The sequence below is a fragment of the Mauremys mutica genome, chromosome 11 (genome assembly GCF_020497125.1).
Source record: "Mauremys mutica isolate MM-2020 ecotype Southern chromosome 11, ASM2049712v1, whole genome shotgun sequence".
NCBI classification, from domain to species: Eukaryota; Metazoa; Chordata; order Testudines; family Geoemydidae; genus Mauremys; species Mauremys mutica.
Genome location: NC_059082.1, coordinates 81,190,934 through 81,206,524, shown reverse-complemented (window position 1 = coordinate 81,206,524; position 15,591 = coordinate 81,190,934). Strand labels below are relative to the sequence as shown.

The window sequence follows — 15,591 nt, the reverse complement described above, 5'->3', positions numbered from 1 at the left end:
TTTAACGTTTTTAGAAGGTCTCTTTCTATAAGTCTATAATATAGAACTAAACTATTGTTAAGTATCAGAGGGGTAGCTGTGTTAGTCTGGAGCTGTAAAAAGCAACAAAGAATCCTGTGGCACCTTATAGACTAACAGATGTATTGGAACATAAGCTTTCGAAAGCTTATGCTCCAATACATCTGTTAGGTTATAAGGTGCCACAGGACTCTTTGTTGTTTTAAACTATTGTTGTATGTAAAGTAAATTAGGTTATTAAAATGTTTAAGAAGCTTCATTTAAAATTAAATTAAAATGCAGAGCCGGGTGGCCGGACAGGTGGCCAGGACCTGGGCAGTGTGAGTGCCACTGAAAATCAGCTCACGTGCCGCCTTTGGCATGCGTGCCATAAGTTGCCTACCCCTGTACTAGAGCGAAATACACACTCCTGCACATACATACATGCACAAAGCAAAAACATTAGAATGGGTTAGAGACTGGAGTTTGGAGCAGCTTCCGCTGCATGGTAGATCTGAGTGAGCACAAATGAATGGTAGAAACATATGGAGCCAAACATGGAGACTCGCCATTAAGGGTCAGATTCGACACCACTGATGTCAATAAGAGCTTTGCCATTGATTTCAAGGGGTGCAGGCAAGGCCGGCTCCAGGTTTTCTGCTGCCCCAAGTGGCGGGGGGGGGGGGGGGGAAAGCCGATTGGCGGCACTTCGGTGGCAGCTCAAAGAGGAAGAGAGGGACTGAGGGACCTGCCATCGAATTCCCGCTGAAGACCCAGACATGCCGCCCCAATAGCAGACGGAGTGCCGCTCCTTTGTATTGGCCACCCCAAGCACCTGCTTCCTTGGCTGGTGCCTGGAGCCGGCCCTGGGTGCAGGATCAGCCCTTTTAAAGTAAGGATGTGATAAGCAGAGTTCTGGGTCATAAAAGCCTGACACACCAGCATTGCTGTGCTTACCCTCCTTAGGAAGCAGTGGGCTAGTTTATCGTTCTCCCTCACTCAAAATGCTCTGTTGATGTCCCCACACACAGACTCACTCCTCTGCTGAAGGCAGAGCTGTGACTTCAGGGCAAGAACCAAAGAAGAGACACATGCCCAGACACACACCTCAACTACTCTTAAAAAGTTACTCAGCCACCCAACTCCTTGCCAAGAAGCATAGCTCCATCTGACAAATGCACAACTTGCTAACTATGCAGCTGACGCAAAATTCAGTCTGAAAACATTGGGGTGCTCCAGCTATGCAGAGTCGGTTAGCAGAGCAGCTGCAAGGAAATATTACAAGAGGAATTTCCTCTTGCCTCCTCTATAAAACACCTGGTTAGCTTAGAGGTCCATGTACTTCCCATATACGCGCAAGAATTCGTAAATGAAATTTTAGATTGGAAATCTCTTGTATAAAAGCAGGGATGAGAGTCTAGAATGGGTGAACTTCTTTTGCATGGAAATGTTTGGGGAGGGGGGTGATTTTATGGTGGGATTTTGTTTCTTTCTTTTATTCCAGTGAAAAGTTAAATCTTTCATGTGCTTAGCTCTAATTGAAGGAATAATTAGGTGAAATCCTGTGGCCTGGGTTATGCAGCAGGTTAGACTAGATGATCACGGTGGTCCTTTCTGGCCTTAACATCTATGAATGGATTGTCCATCTTTTCTTCCTTTGCATTTTGCTTGCATGACAGCTACGGGTATTGAACTTTGGAGATATTTTGTTGCTCTGACCAGCTTACTTGAGTATAATATGGCAGGCCTTTGAGCCCCAAGAGGAAATGCAAACCCCATTGCTTAGCTTCCTAATCCATGCTTGCCTATGGGAACGTGCCCTGAAGCAGGTCAGCAATAACAGAAACTTTGCTAAAATGGGCCAAATTGTATTGATCCCGAGTGGCAACTTCCCCTGTTCATCTCCATGGAAGCTTCTTCCAGATCTGTGTGGTGGTGCGGCTGGTGAGGAAAGGGTTGGGTTAGTAGCACCAGCCTCCCTCCAAACCTGCAGGGATTTCCCCATGGAAGATGACTCTGATCTTGCAGGATCTGAGTTGGTGGTAGGAATGGGGTGGAAAACACAAGCAGATGTGCTGCTGTAGGGGATAAGGGTCCTTAGGAAACCACACCAACACCGGGGTCCTCTACAGCTGCCCTGAGTTCCTGGATGAGGAGGATCATACGTACCCTGTCTGCTCAATTGAGGGGGTTAAGATGGAGAGTCCTCCATTTTCCCTAAGGGCATGATGTGAAGGATTCTGTGAGCCTTAGCTCACCCCCACGCTTCCATGAGTCTTCACCTCTTGTTCTGGGGATCGGTCTCTGCTCCCCTACTCGTCTCGCTCAGCCTCGGATCTTTTGCGACGTGGTTGGAAGAGGATGGTGACCTCATCCTTTTGTTAAGTACTGCTGAGTCAGGTGACTAACCATATAGATGCTTTTGCTAAGCATGGGTGTGGAAGGATGGCGGTGACTATTGTAATCATAGGAGGAGATTTTCCCCCACGGAATCTGTAGCCTTTCCCAGGTAAGGCCGCACCTCGTATTGCTAGCCCTATCAAATCTTTGCTGCAGCAAGGAGTCATTCGTAAACGTACCTCACTAGCTAATTCTCCAATTTGGCCAGTACAGATGTTGCCAATCCCTTGGGTTGCCCTGATGACAAAGGAGATGATTCTGGATTTTAATCATTAATTATGCTAATTAATGCCCCGGTATCAATAATGAATCGAAAATGGCAGCCCGCTCCCCATTGCTGACACTGTGACCGCAGACAATCACAAGTATAAAGTCTTAGCTGTGCTACACTTTCCTAGCGCAAACCAAGCAAAAAAGGAGGCTGGGAGATTGTGAGGCAGCAGCTGGTCCTTGAGAGGCTCTGTATTGTACAAGGTGCTCTGCAGACCTCAGTTAAACCACCTGTACAATGGATGTAATGTTATTTATCTAACTCACGGGGATGCTGTGAGGCTGAATTAATTAATGTTAATAAAGTGCCTTGAGGGCCTTAAATAAACAGGCATTATAGAAATGTGTGTTATTGATAGTAAATGGCCAAAAGAGAGAGTTTGCTTTTTCAGCTGAGTACAAGATAGCACTGCAAAAGGACAGATCCAAAGCCTGTGGAAATCAAAGAGAATATTTCCACTCACTTCAGTGGCCTTTGGATCAGGCCCTAAAAGAGGATTTCTGTGAATTCCCAGCCTGCTGTTCTAACGTCTGTAGCATGGATTGTTTCTGTAAGGGATTTTGTTCTTCTAAAAGCAGGGCTAAACCTCTTCGAGCTGACTTTTAGTTTTATTTTTTTAAACATTTGACAGTTCATATTTTTTTTTACAGCCCACAGGGTAATTTTGTGCAAGCTAAGAACTGCAGCCTGCTTGGGAAATGACACAAATAGGCAAATGGGTCAATTTTAGAAAGAAATAAAACTAAAAGTCAAATGGATCAGCGTATACCAACATTTGGAGTGATAATCATGGTTAGATTTGGATTTTGATCAATGTCTATGCAGTTCCCTACACAGTGTGTGTGTGTGTGTGTGTGTGTTTGTACAGACACATACATGGTTCCAATTAATTTTACTGCAGTTTATATTTTTAATTTCAAAATGTCTGTACATCACAGTTAATAAACAAGAGCACTAGCAAAACATGTCACTGTTTGGGGTTTTTTAACCTTGTCATATTGGAAACATTCACACATTTTGTAATTTCCCTTGTAAATCTCAGTGGCTCTGTATCCTACTTTCTGGAAGAAAGCAGCAGCTATAAATGTAATTTTTCATTTGATCTCTTTGTGATTTATAATTATAAGGTTGGATGTGCCCAACCATAATTAGAATCAAATGCTTCAACTTTATTCTGCGAAAAAGGGACTTTCTTGGAAAGACAGGGGAAAACGGCCAAAGAAACAGACTTCTCCCCAAGTCCCCCCAAAACCCCAAACGCATTTTAAACAAACAAAATGAGAAACCATGTGGACAAAACCAGAGGTTGGTTTGTTTGTTTGTAACTGGCACTCTTGATGGAACAGTTGATCTAACACGATAAAATAGCAAGTAAGAACAACGAATCCTGCCTTGCCTTCCCTCCACCCCCTTAAAATAAAACTACCGCAATTTGCACAATTTGTCCTTCTGATGGCTACAAAGAATTCTTGTGAAATGACTGAACGAATCCAACAGTCCAGCCCGCCGACCACCAAGTGAAACTGATCTGATGAGAAACCAGCCCAGGGGAAGCGACAGGTTCCTGGCTCCCTCACCTTTCTAGGCGTCCCTCTCGCTCGTCCACCCCAGGGAATTAATTCGAGCCCTTTCCTTGTCAGTGCTGCCCCACTGGGAACAGACACCAACGGGCGCGTGTGTGGTTGTCGGATGGGGAAGGGGAGGGAGCGAGGAAGTTGTTGTCCCATAGTTTCCAGCGTGATTAGACGATGTCAGTGTCAAACTATTTGCCGTGTCTCTGACAATATACCAGGATTAGGCGAAAGTCTATCAATGTTCTTGCCTGCAGTGGAATAGTTCGTGTCCATACGAGAATAAATAGGAACCCGTGACAATCTGGTACCAGCCCTCAAGGCATTTCAGAACCAGACGCAGGGATTGCAGAGCAGAACTGGGGACACGGACGTGCTATGTATATAGAAATGTGGCTACCTGTGAAGCGTGAATTTAGCCCCACAAGATATAGCACGAGAAACAGAAGTAGGCGTAGCAGCCTTCCTGGGATAACTCGAAGTTAAGTTTAAACACGCCCCAGAAACGTCTAACGCATGACCTATGGGTCATGGCTTGGACTAGATTTTGCAGGGGTTTGTGTATGTTATCCAGCTCATTTATAATGTCCGCATAGCGTGTGTATGCATGTTATATGTTTGTGGATGTACATACACACACACAAACACAGAGATCTCACATGTACACATTATACATTGTGTATACACGCAGAGAGAAACATGGTCAAAAATCCTTAACCATAACAACACAATGTAATTTTACACTTTCCCTGTTACTTAAAAAGGGACCAGATAGGAATATTTTACCAGATACAATCTCAGGGTGCTATTCTTTAATGGTACTAGCAGTTTAATACCCTGTACATAATTTTTACTTTAATATTATCTGAACACTTATAATTTAGCAGAGTTTCTTTCTTTCTTTCTTCTCTGCTCTCAAGTTTAGTTTTTCACACAAAACTCAATAAAGAGGATAACGATTTAAGGAACATTTACAATTTATGTGCGGATCAAAGACCAACAATGGAAGGAGAACAGAGAGAACCTCAATGTTTCAAAAAATAATTTCAAATTCAGGAAACGTTTGAAATAAACAGATTCCTTTAAAGTGAAACGACTGTTTTCAAATCCACTGATTATTTTGCTTTTTACTTGAAAAAAGCAAGCAAGCAACCACAACAGAATAGGAAGAGAAATCCAAGCAGATCTAACCCTTTGGGGAAAACTCTCCCTTATAGCTAACCAAGAATGGCAGTTGGATTCTATATTAGCAGAATGAGTTTGTCCTGAAGAGAAATATTATTATTATTATTATTTCGAGCTGGAATGAAGCAAGCTGGGGCGAGCAGCAGGGCCTTTGACTGGACTGTTCATATTCCTGGAGGTGGCACAAATACAGCGTCCGTTCTTCTGCAAGTTCCCAAAGGACCCGGGCAAAGTTTTGGAAAACACACCAGAGTGTGAATTCTCTGAAACCCCCAACGTCTGGAAATCAAGATCTGCCGTTTATTGTAAGGAATCGTGCATGAGGACAGTGTTTCAACAGCTAATCGCCCCACGCCCCGCTCCCGCTATCACTGTAGGTTCACGAACAGGAAAATATCTTATGTTCAAAGGTTTGTGCACGGTCATGTTTCCTTTCTGTTGATCTGTTGGAGATGAGTGAATCTCACTTTCCCAGGGCAGGTATAATACTGAGGGCTACAGGCGCACTACAACCAGGAAGGAGGAGAGATTAAAGAAGGCAATCGGACAGAGAAGCGCCAAAAGATACAGATTTAGCAACAAAACGATGTTTGTTTCTAGAGAGCAGCCCTCCAAACGGAGCACTTATTCGAGGACATTAATTAGCAGCTCCAGGGGTTTGTCTATACACAGAGCCAGGGGTTGCAATTAGCGGTGGCTTTTTGTTTCTAAATTCGGCGTTGGGACTTGTGTTAATATTTACTGTCGTGTTTAAATAAACGACCCGCCTAGTTTTTCTGTTGCACAGACGCGAAATGCACTGGTTCCGGAACCAGCCGCTTGAAGCGTCACCGTAGGCATCGGTGCTTTAAAAATAACGATTAGAAAGAAGGCGATTTGTGTGGTACATAGGAATGAGCCCAGCTTTTCCTGCAGCGCTGGCATGCACTTTACATTCAAACTTTGAAAAAAAAAAAGTAATTAGCCACCCTCCCCAACACACACACACACACCCCTCTCTCTTTGTAAACAGGAGTCGCCCCCTGTGTAAACACACATCAGACCGTCGCACCTTTCAACCTTTAAAAGATCAATTCATTCGCGTTTGGCTTGATTTCTCCCCTGCAATCAGCAGCTGGACGGGTCGATACATTTTCACCTGGGAAGCTTTTGCAACCGGGCGATCTTTTTTTTGAAGAAAAAGGGCCTGAAGCTGCCCAGGTCCGGTTTCTAGAGAAAAACTGACCCTGTCCATTTTGCACCCAGAGACACGCCAGAACCACTCTCTCTGCGGATCCGTTTCGCACTCCGTGCTAATCAAGTTCTGACTCTTCGCTGAGTTTCTCCTGGAGTCCTGTGAGTGTAATTAACTGAATTTAAGCCGCAATCCAGGTATAATTTAACCCTTCATCCTCCTGCCAACTCGGCTAGGATGCCAGCGTTGCAAATGGCCCCTCTGACACACATTTAAACTTCCAAACGTCCCTCGACACATTTTCCCTGCCGTCTACACGCTGCAATCTCTCCCTCAGCGCAGCTTTCTTATGCAAACGTCGTTTCTGCGGATGTGATCATTGATAACCCAAGGGTAATATTCTTCAAAACCTGCATTTTCATTACTCCTGCATTACCTGCATTACTCCTACAGCGTTTCTTATGGCTACTTTATCTTCCAATTCCAGCACAGCAGAATAGATACTTCACCTCTTCCTACATATCTTATATCCAGCTCTTTTGGGGGGTCGGGGGGTGGGGTGGGCAGATGTGATGAGTTTGATTTAGGAAGGGTCTACAATTCTCAGTAAAACATACTCTCACTCTGAAATCGACAGGTAACCCGCCCCCGTGTAACACACACACACACACACACACACACACACACACACACACACACATGCCCGTGTCAAGGGCACCAGCAGGAGCGCCACTGAAAAGACCCCCAGGAATAGAATTAAAGTCAATTCCAGCCCCCGCGGTGCAGAGGGGGACCCTGCTTTCTGGAGGCGCCGGGTGCTAAGCCAGCCTGCAGCATTTCGAGCCTTTTTGCAACTGAAACTACCGCTCAGGCGATGCAAAGAACTAAAATGAATCAAACCAGCCCCTTCCTTCACCCCCCCCCCCCCCCGCAAATCAATACATTCTTCAAAACCTCCGCAGGTGACTGTACTCCTCCTGCAGCGGGAAAACAAAAAGGAGCCACACAACAGCCAACCCGCCCCTCGCTTTACAAGGCGGGGGGGGGGGGGCTCATTGCCTTCCTAAGAGCCAGCAGGACACGCGCGGGAGCCCACAGCCACGAGCTCTCACGTGGGGCGCGAGGCAAACCATAATAAAGGGGGGGAAAGGGGGACGCTGTCTCTTTAAGAGCGGAGGGGGCGGGGGCAGGGATGCAAATGAGAACGGCGCCGTCCCACCAATCGGGCCGGGGGCGGTGGGCGGCGCCGCTCGTCCTCTGCTTAAAGAAACTTGTGGCCAGGGGCCGGGGGTTCGCATTGGAGCGGAGCGCGCCCGGCCGGCGGCGGTGGAGCCAGAGGGAGGCACAGGCAGAGGCGCGCAGCTGCGGCACATCTGGGGCGCATCTGGCCGGCGCTGCTGCATCCCGGCGCCGGGACGGGGACCCTGCTCCCGCGGTCCCGTGCCCCGGGTGCCCCCAGCGCATCCCCCCCCCCCATGCTCACCATGACCGAGGAGCACGACAAAGCCCTGGAGCCGCCCTGCAGCCCGGCGGGCACCGCCAGCTCCATGTCCCACGTGGACTCGGACTCCGACTCGCCCCTGTCCCCCGCCGGCTCGGAGGGGCTGGGCTGCGCCCCGCCGGCCCCCGCCCCGCGCCCGCCCGCCGGCCCCAAGGGGGAGCCGGCCGAGGTGGACGAGCGCTTCCCCGCCTGCATCCGGGACGCCGTGTCGCAGGTGCTGAAGGGCTACGACTGGAGTCTGGTGCCCATGCCCGTGCGGGGCAATGGATCGCTGAAGGCCAAGCCCCACGTCAAGCGGCCCATGAACGCCTTCATGGTGTGGGCGCAGGCCGCCCGCAGGAAGCTGGCCGACCAGTACCCGCATCTGCACAACGCCGAGCTCAGCAAGACCCTGGGCAAGCTCTGGCGGTGAGTGGGGGGCCGGGCTGGGGGCTGCACGCCGGGGGGGAGCCTGCCTCACACACCCGGCCCGGGCACGGCTTGCACGCGCGCACACACACACACACGTGCATATGCACCGTGCACATCGGCACCACACGCTGCAGACAACATGCATCGTGCACACGCGTGCCACACACAGCATACGCACATATGGCACGGCTTGTGCATGCACCAGGCACCTACACATCACGAACAACCCACATACACATGCATCCAGCAAGGAGGCATGCACCACATGTGTGCCATGTATGCACCACACACAGAAGGCATCACCCTGCGTGCACGCTACATGCATGATGCACCCACACCGTGTCCACACACACACACACAGACTGTGCTCACACACATGCACCATGCACACACCCTCCTCAACACTTCTTGTCTGGAGTAGTTTTTCACAGCACCATACTGAGTGGGGGGTGGGGGTTGAGACCAGACACAAGAATCTAGTGAGTGAAAGTTAGACCATTTTACTGTAGAATTATAGACTCTTAAGCTGCAGAGGTCTCAGGGGTTCATCTCTACTTCAGGGCACAGTTGTCCCCCTACAGTTGCTGATGGCCAAGGCCAAACTAGTTTGAAAAGTCTCAAAAGACGGGGCTTCTACCGCTTCCTTTCTTTGGAGATGCTTGGACAGAGTAATCATGGAAGAAAGCCAGAGAATGGGACATGAGACGCAGAATGGAGAGTTCCTACCTAAGGACCTGTGATATGTTAATAAAGGAGCTCACTGCTTCCCGGAGTGCTCAGGGGGTCTGGGTTACAATGTTTGCACTTTAGAGGAAGGGGTTTTAGACCTGTTTTGTGCAGCAGGGGAGAATTGTCTGTATTGGTACAAAAGACAGGATAGAGGGACTGTCCCAAGAACTCAAGGGGCCAAAGTTCCCTGCAGCTACCTTGTTCCTGAACAACCGGACCTAGAGCTTTCTTCAGTAATAGTGGGGGGCGGAATATCCTAGCGACAAGCACCAGGAGTTCTGCTAGTTGTAGGGCTTTAGATGAGTCCAGAAGGTTAGATGCTGGTGGAATTTTTCAGGCTGGACCTAGCTGCGGGACACAGATCTCTCAAGCTGGGGACCCTTGAAAAAGCGGGTACTGAATTGTCTTTTATTGTAAATTTCTTCCCCTGAACAAAACATTCTTGTGAGACTTCGGACAATTAAAAATGAACTGATTGCGATTGGGCTCCACACGTAGCAAAGGACAAATGATGAATCTCTCATTCAGGTTCTGGGCCCTCTTACGAAATACTAAGAAAAGGCCTAACTCTAAGACGCCAGTCATATTTTTGCTTCAGTGAAGCATTGGCCCAGTCCCGCTCCTATTTAAATAAGCGAGAGTTTTGCCATTTTGCTCCTATCAAAGTCAGTGAGAGTTTTGCCACAGCCTCCTATGGGAGCAGGATTGGACCTTCCGAGCTTTGGATGAGACTAGTGGCATGAACAGACAAACCAAATTCATTCTGATTCGGCAGGAATGGCCAAAGCTGGGGTAGATTGTTCCCCATGAAAGGACGTGTCTGTGATGGTTGCGTTGTAGTTCGCTCTCAAACTTCCAGACTCTTGAGTCTCTCTTCAGCAGAGCTGATTGCTAATGAATGAACTGGGTGCTCCGTGTGGCTGCCTTATGGTAGAATTCACTGCAGTCCAGAGCAATGAAAGGACTGTTAAAAGAAACTGGGTGCAGGATTCTTCTTGGCGCCCCGCATCATAATTAAATACTTCTGAGATTTCGGTCTGTCTTGCTCCTTTTCCTCCTCCAACTTTTTACGGTGGGTGGATTCTCTGATTGTAGTTCTACAACAAGGAAATGTTTGGGGTTTTTTTAGCTGTAACTTCACAGTGGCTTTTTTGTAATATTTGTCTTGCTCGTTTGTATATTTAACCAACTTTACAATGAACTGTGTAATGCAATTATACCTTTTATATCGTTTTTAATAGACAGCTACTGTTTTCATACTTTTTTGTTCTTTCTACACATTTATTTATATACTCAACATTTATTTTATGTTTAACTTTATTTGTCTAGTACTAATAGTTTACCGTAAAACATCTAGTTGAGAAATTTTTTGATGCTTTTCAAATGCTGCCTTTGGCAAGTCAGACTATAGAAGCTTTTTCTTTGTGTCCATCATAAATTTTTTTTCTTAATTAGTTATTTACGATTACACACAAAGAGAAACGTCCTGCATTTGTTCTGATGAGCAGTATTCCGACATTAAACAACTACGGTTTGAGTATCGGCAGGAAGTTTTCAAATAGGAGCTCCAGAGGAAATAAAAACTTTAAATGAAATAGGCTCATTTATATTGATTGGTTCTTCGCAAGCGACAAGCACTCAAACAGAACTGGAGATGATCAGAAATGATTAAGTCATATTAGTGCAGCATGATTTACATGTGAAATATAGCAATAATATTTAGGAGCAGGATATGGAATTAAATTTAAAATAAAAAACAGTGTTTTGCCCTGTTATCAATATCCAGAGAGGAGGCTGTAACAGCTCTTTAGCTGATATTTGCAATACATGCAACAAGTAAAACAAATTATACTTGTTACAAGTGAAAACTTTATTTTGTGATTTTAATTTATTGGTTTGCTGAATCAATGCCTGTAAGCTAGAGAGAGAAATGTTGGAAAACATGATTATAGGCATTTGTAGTTTGCTTTTTAAGCAACATATAATTTACTCTTTTTTCCCCTCTTAAAATATAAAACAGTTTGTTAAGTGAAAATGAGAAACGTCCCTTTGTGGAAGAAGCTGAGAGGCTCAGGGTTCAGCACAAGAAGGATCATCCGGATTATAAATACCAGCCCCGGAGGAGGAAAAGTGTAAAAGCTGGCCAGAGTGATTCTGATTCGGGAGCCGAGCTCAGCCATCATGCAGGGAGCCAGATCTACAAAGCAGACACAGGGCTAGGAGCTGTGGGAGATTCTCACCATCACAGTGATCACACCGGTAAGGAGTCTGGATTCTTACTGTGTCTTCTTGAAATTTGAAAAGATTTATTATCCCAGTAGAACAGTCAGGTTCTGGAATAAACAAAAGGGAAAATTCCTGCCTTCACGCCTAGCTCTGATAATGCTTCCACACACACTTTAACTACTGCAAATAGCCCTTGGAAGCCTGCATGTGTTTGCAGGATTGGGACCTTACAATGGGATACTCTAAGCAGTTCCCTTGAACACAGTGGAAGGTCCCAGATACCTTGGTGATGTGTGTGATACAAGAACATCCATTGACTGGGCTGAATCCTAGTTATTAGAAAATAAACAAATCTATATTTTCAAACTGTCACTAATGTATCAGCAGGGTCAGGGCCCGGGAGAGTTAACAGATATAATCAGAGTTAGTTATTAATTGGTAATTTTTTGAAGATGCCTCAAGAATAAGCCCTAGAGATCAAGACTAATTCAATTCCAACCCTTCTGGATTCTGAAGTGGAGCTTTGAATTGGCAAACTTTTAGTGCTGACAGATTCCAAAAGTATTGCTAATGTCCTGTAATTTCAGACGTGTTTGTTCTCTCTATTATGAATCCTGTCTGTGAGATTTTCCTCCCCCGCTCCCTTCTCTTTAAGTTTGCACTAGTATGGGTTTTTATATACAGAATAAGAGTTTCATTTACTGCCTTGTAAAGAAAGTCTGAACCATTTCCATTGACGTGAAACTCAGTTGCATTTTCTGGTCAAGGAATTAGTTTTAGATGTCTTTGTCTCTCCAAAGATTTCGTGGAGTACTTCTGCAGTAACCTCACAAAAATATTAAACTTGGGCTCAATGGCTACTGAGTCCAGTGCAAACGTAATCTGCAGCTGGTGTTAATCAACATAGTACCAATGAAGCCAGTTTATACCAGCTGAGGATCTGGCTCAGTAGCTATGGTGACATTCGCCCCTCTTTAACGTGTTTTCTTGATACAATGTTTTATTTAAAGATCCAGTGTTTGATTTCTGAATAGCTAAAAGATTATAAACTGCCTGTCCTCCCCCCCATCAAATCCTTTAATTTTAAGAATGTGTTTTTTTGTCTTTTTAGGGCAAACTCATGGACCACCCACCCCTCCTACCACCCCTAAAACGGATCTTCATCATGGGAGCAAGCAAGAGCTGAAACACGAGGGGCGCCGCCTAGTGGAGAGCGGCCGTCAGAACATAGACTTCAGCAATGTGGACATCTCTGAACTGAGCAGCGAGGTCATTAATATGGAGACCTTTGACGTGCGTGAGCTTGACCAGTATTTGCCACTGAATGGCCACTCCGCCATGCCCGCTGACCACGGGCAGAACTCCTCAGCAGGGTCTTACGGCCCTACCTATTCCCATTCAGCCAACGGCACCAGTGGAGCAGCCCAAGTTTGGACTCACAAAAGCCCATCCTCGGTGTCCCCTACTTTAAATGAAACCAGCCAGCAGAGACCACACATCAAAACGGAGCAACTCAGCCCAAGTCATTACAGCGACCAATCCCATGGGTCTCCAACTCACTCCGACTACGGTTCCTATAGCGCACAGGCTTGTGCCACCACGGCTTCGGCCACCACAGCGGCTGCCTCTTTCTCCAGCTCGCAGTGTGACTATACAGACCTCCAGAGTTCTAATTACTACAACCCTTACTCCGGGTATCCCTCCAGCATTTACCAGTATCCATATTTCCATTCCTCGCGGCGCCCCTACGCCACACCCATCCTGAATGGCTTGTCCATCCCTCCCGCTCACAGCCCCACTGCTAACTGGGACCAGCCGGTCTACACAACCCTGACGAGGCCTTAGAGGACGGAAGGAGTCTGAGAGGTCTTCCTAAAACTATATGCACTAATGAAGGAATGAAGGAAAAACAAAGTGGAGTGCTGTGGCAATTTCCTAAGTGCCTGCTAAGCCACTGGGAACACTCTTCATTGTGACTGGATGTCCGCTTGCTTCGAAATCTCCCAACTTTTAAAAGACAGAGTTCTATTTTTCTTTAATGAAAACAAACCCTATCGGACGGAAAATTCCTTTTGAATAAATGAAGGACAAAACTATTTGACTCCTCTGTGAGGACTGAAGCGAACTTATTAGTTTTGAACATCTGAGTGCAAAAATGGAAAAATGTACAAGACTTTAAGGGTCTATTGCAATGTGAGATACGGACCAACCTTGGAGGCAAGAACTCACTAGGACCAATTAATATATAAAAAAAATGTCAGCTATTCCATATAACGATCTTGTGGGAACATATCCGAGTCGGCTAGGACCAACCAATTAAATGTCTGAGGTGTGTTTTTTAGTCGAGTTCTTCTAAGCAAGGTTTGGCGTAGTTAACATTCATTTTTGGTTTTTGGAAGCTTAAAAGTGTTTGGGTTTTTTGTTTTTTTTGGAAATCTGTTTAATATGTATTTATGTTCTGTATTTTGTCTTTTTAATTAATGAAGTAATTTTTGTGTACAAAGTAGAATTTAAAAAAATTTAAAGATGGGGCCAGAGGGAAGCATAAAAAAAATAGTGGAGACGATCCAATAAAATGGTGTTATGAGTATATATTTTTTAACCACTGCAGAACTGTGTTTGAGAGAGGGGCTGAAATAATCGGTATGTCACACACAACCAGTCATGAATGTGAAATTGACACACAAATTTAAAACAATAAAAGGAAGGGTGTGGGGGGTGGGAAAGCAAAGTTATGGGCTTGGTGCAAAAGTTACTAATGAAATTCAACGGCTAAATGATTGGAAAAAGGAGCAGGACCGTGGGGATTTTCCTTGCCAGCTGCTTTCAAGATATTATATTGGATTTGAAGGCATCACTGAATTTTTGTACACTTTCAGAACCAAGGCTAGTTTATAGAAAGGTGTAATTTAATGAGAAATTAGTCCACATTAATTTTGGCTTCTAGGGACCAGATGTCATCCATCAAGCTGTGAAACTAAAACCTTCTCCACTAAATTTTTTTAGGTACTTAGTTTTAGACTAATATTCATTGATATATTTCTACTTCTTCCATTGTATGCTGAGCATATAATAACCATCTATTTTATGGTAACTTGTGCCTTTTAAAAACTTTGTAAATCTTAAACACATTTCAGAGGTTATCTTCTTTTTACCTTTTCTATGTTTCCTACTCTTTTTCTAAAAGTATTTTTTGCATATTTCCTTTTAGGGATGTGGGGGGGAGGGAAGTTACAGAAAACTCATTTTTATGCAATCTATTTTTCTGTATAAAGTTTGAAAGACTTCAGCTGTTACTTATCTGTTCTGTTCACTAGCTTCTGACTAAGCAATGCTAACTTTTGTACAGATCAATTTGATAAAATTAAAAATTTTTGCTTTTTATCAACCATGTGTTGTGTTTTTTTCATTATATTAAAAAAAGAAACTCAGAAAACAACACTAGAGAAAACTGATTTAATTGCAATTAAAGTGAAATAACATTGACCAGGGAATTCCCCCCTCTCCTCCTACCACTTTACCAGCATTTAGAGAAGATGGGGCTGAGTCTGGAAATCTTTACTCAGTTGAGTAACCCTTTCTCATACAGAAGCATCCAAAGGGTTTCAGTGGAAATACTCACACGAGTAAAGATTTGCAAGATTGAATGCCATGGTTTTAAACCAAGGTCATTTTGTTCTATACAGTATATAGGAATTTTAAAGAGTAACAGATTCTGTTGTCTGCCTGGTGAGCTCTTGTAAATACCTCTTAATTATGATAGCAACAAAATTATATGTTCCATGTAGTGGTTTTTTTAAATACAGTCATTAAAACAGTTACATTTTGTGACTTTTTTTATAAAAAAACAAAACAAACACATTTCAATTTGGTACTACTAGTTTAGGCAAACTGGAGCTTAACTGGGAAGAAGGGTTTTTGAAACTGTGGAATTCACAAAAGTTTCTGTCTGGGAATCACAGAAAGGGGCTATAGACTTGGTGTCAAGGCAACCCTGGAAAATCTTTTAAACCAGGAAAATAAATGTGATGACAATTAATGAACGTAGAGAATATTAATAAAGTCTGTGAACAACAGAGACCCAAAGTGAATTTGCTGGTTGCAGTATCTGCCAAGAGCTATCTTG

The 15,591-nt window shown here is 44.8% G+C and overlaps 1 protein-coding gene across 1 annotated transcript; it reads left to right on the top strand.

Annotated features, from left to right (window-relative positions):
• Positions 1–7,909: 7,909 nt before the first annotated feature.
• SOX8 (SRY-box transcription factor 8) lies at positions 7,910–14,832 on the top strand. Its single transcript, XM_044981241.1, has 3 exons — positions 7,910–8,507; positions 11,260–11,498; positions 12,577–14,832. The coding sequence occupies exons 1-3, from the start codon at positions 8,074–8,076 to the stop codon at positions 13,308–13,310; spliced, it is 1,407 nt and encodes a 468-aa protein (XP_044837176.1). The 5' UTR covers positions 7,910–8,073; the 3' UTR covers positions 13,311–14,832.
• Positions 14,833–15,591: the final 759 nt, after the last annotated feature.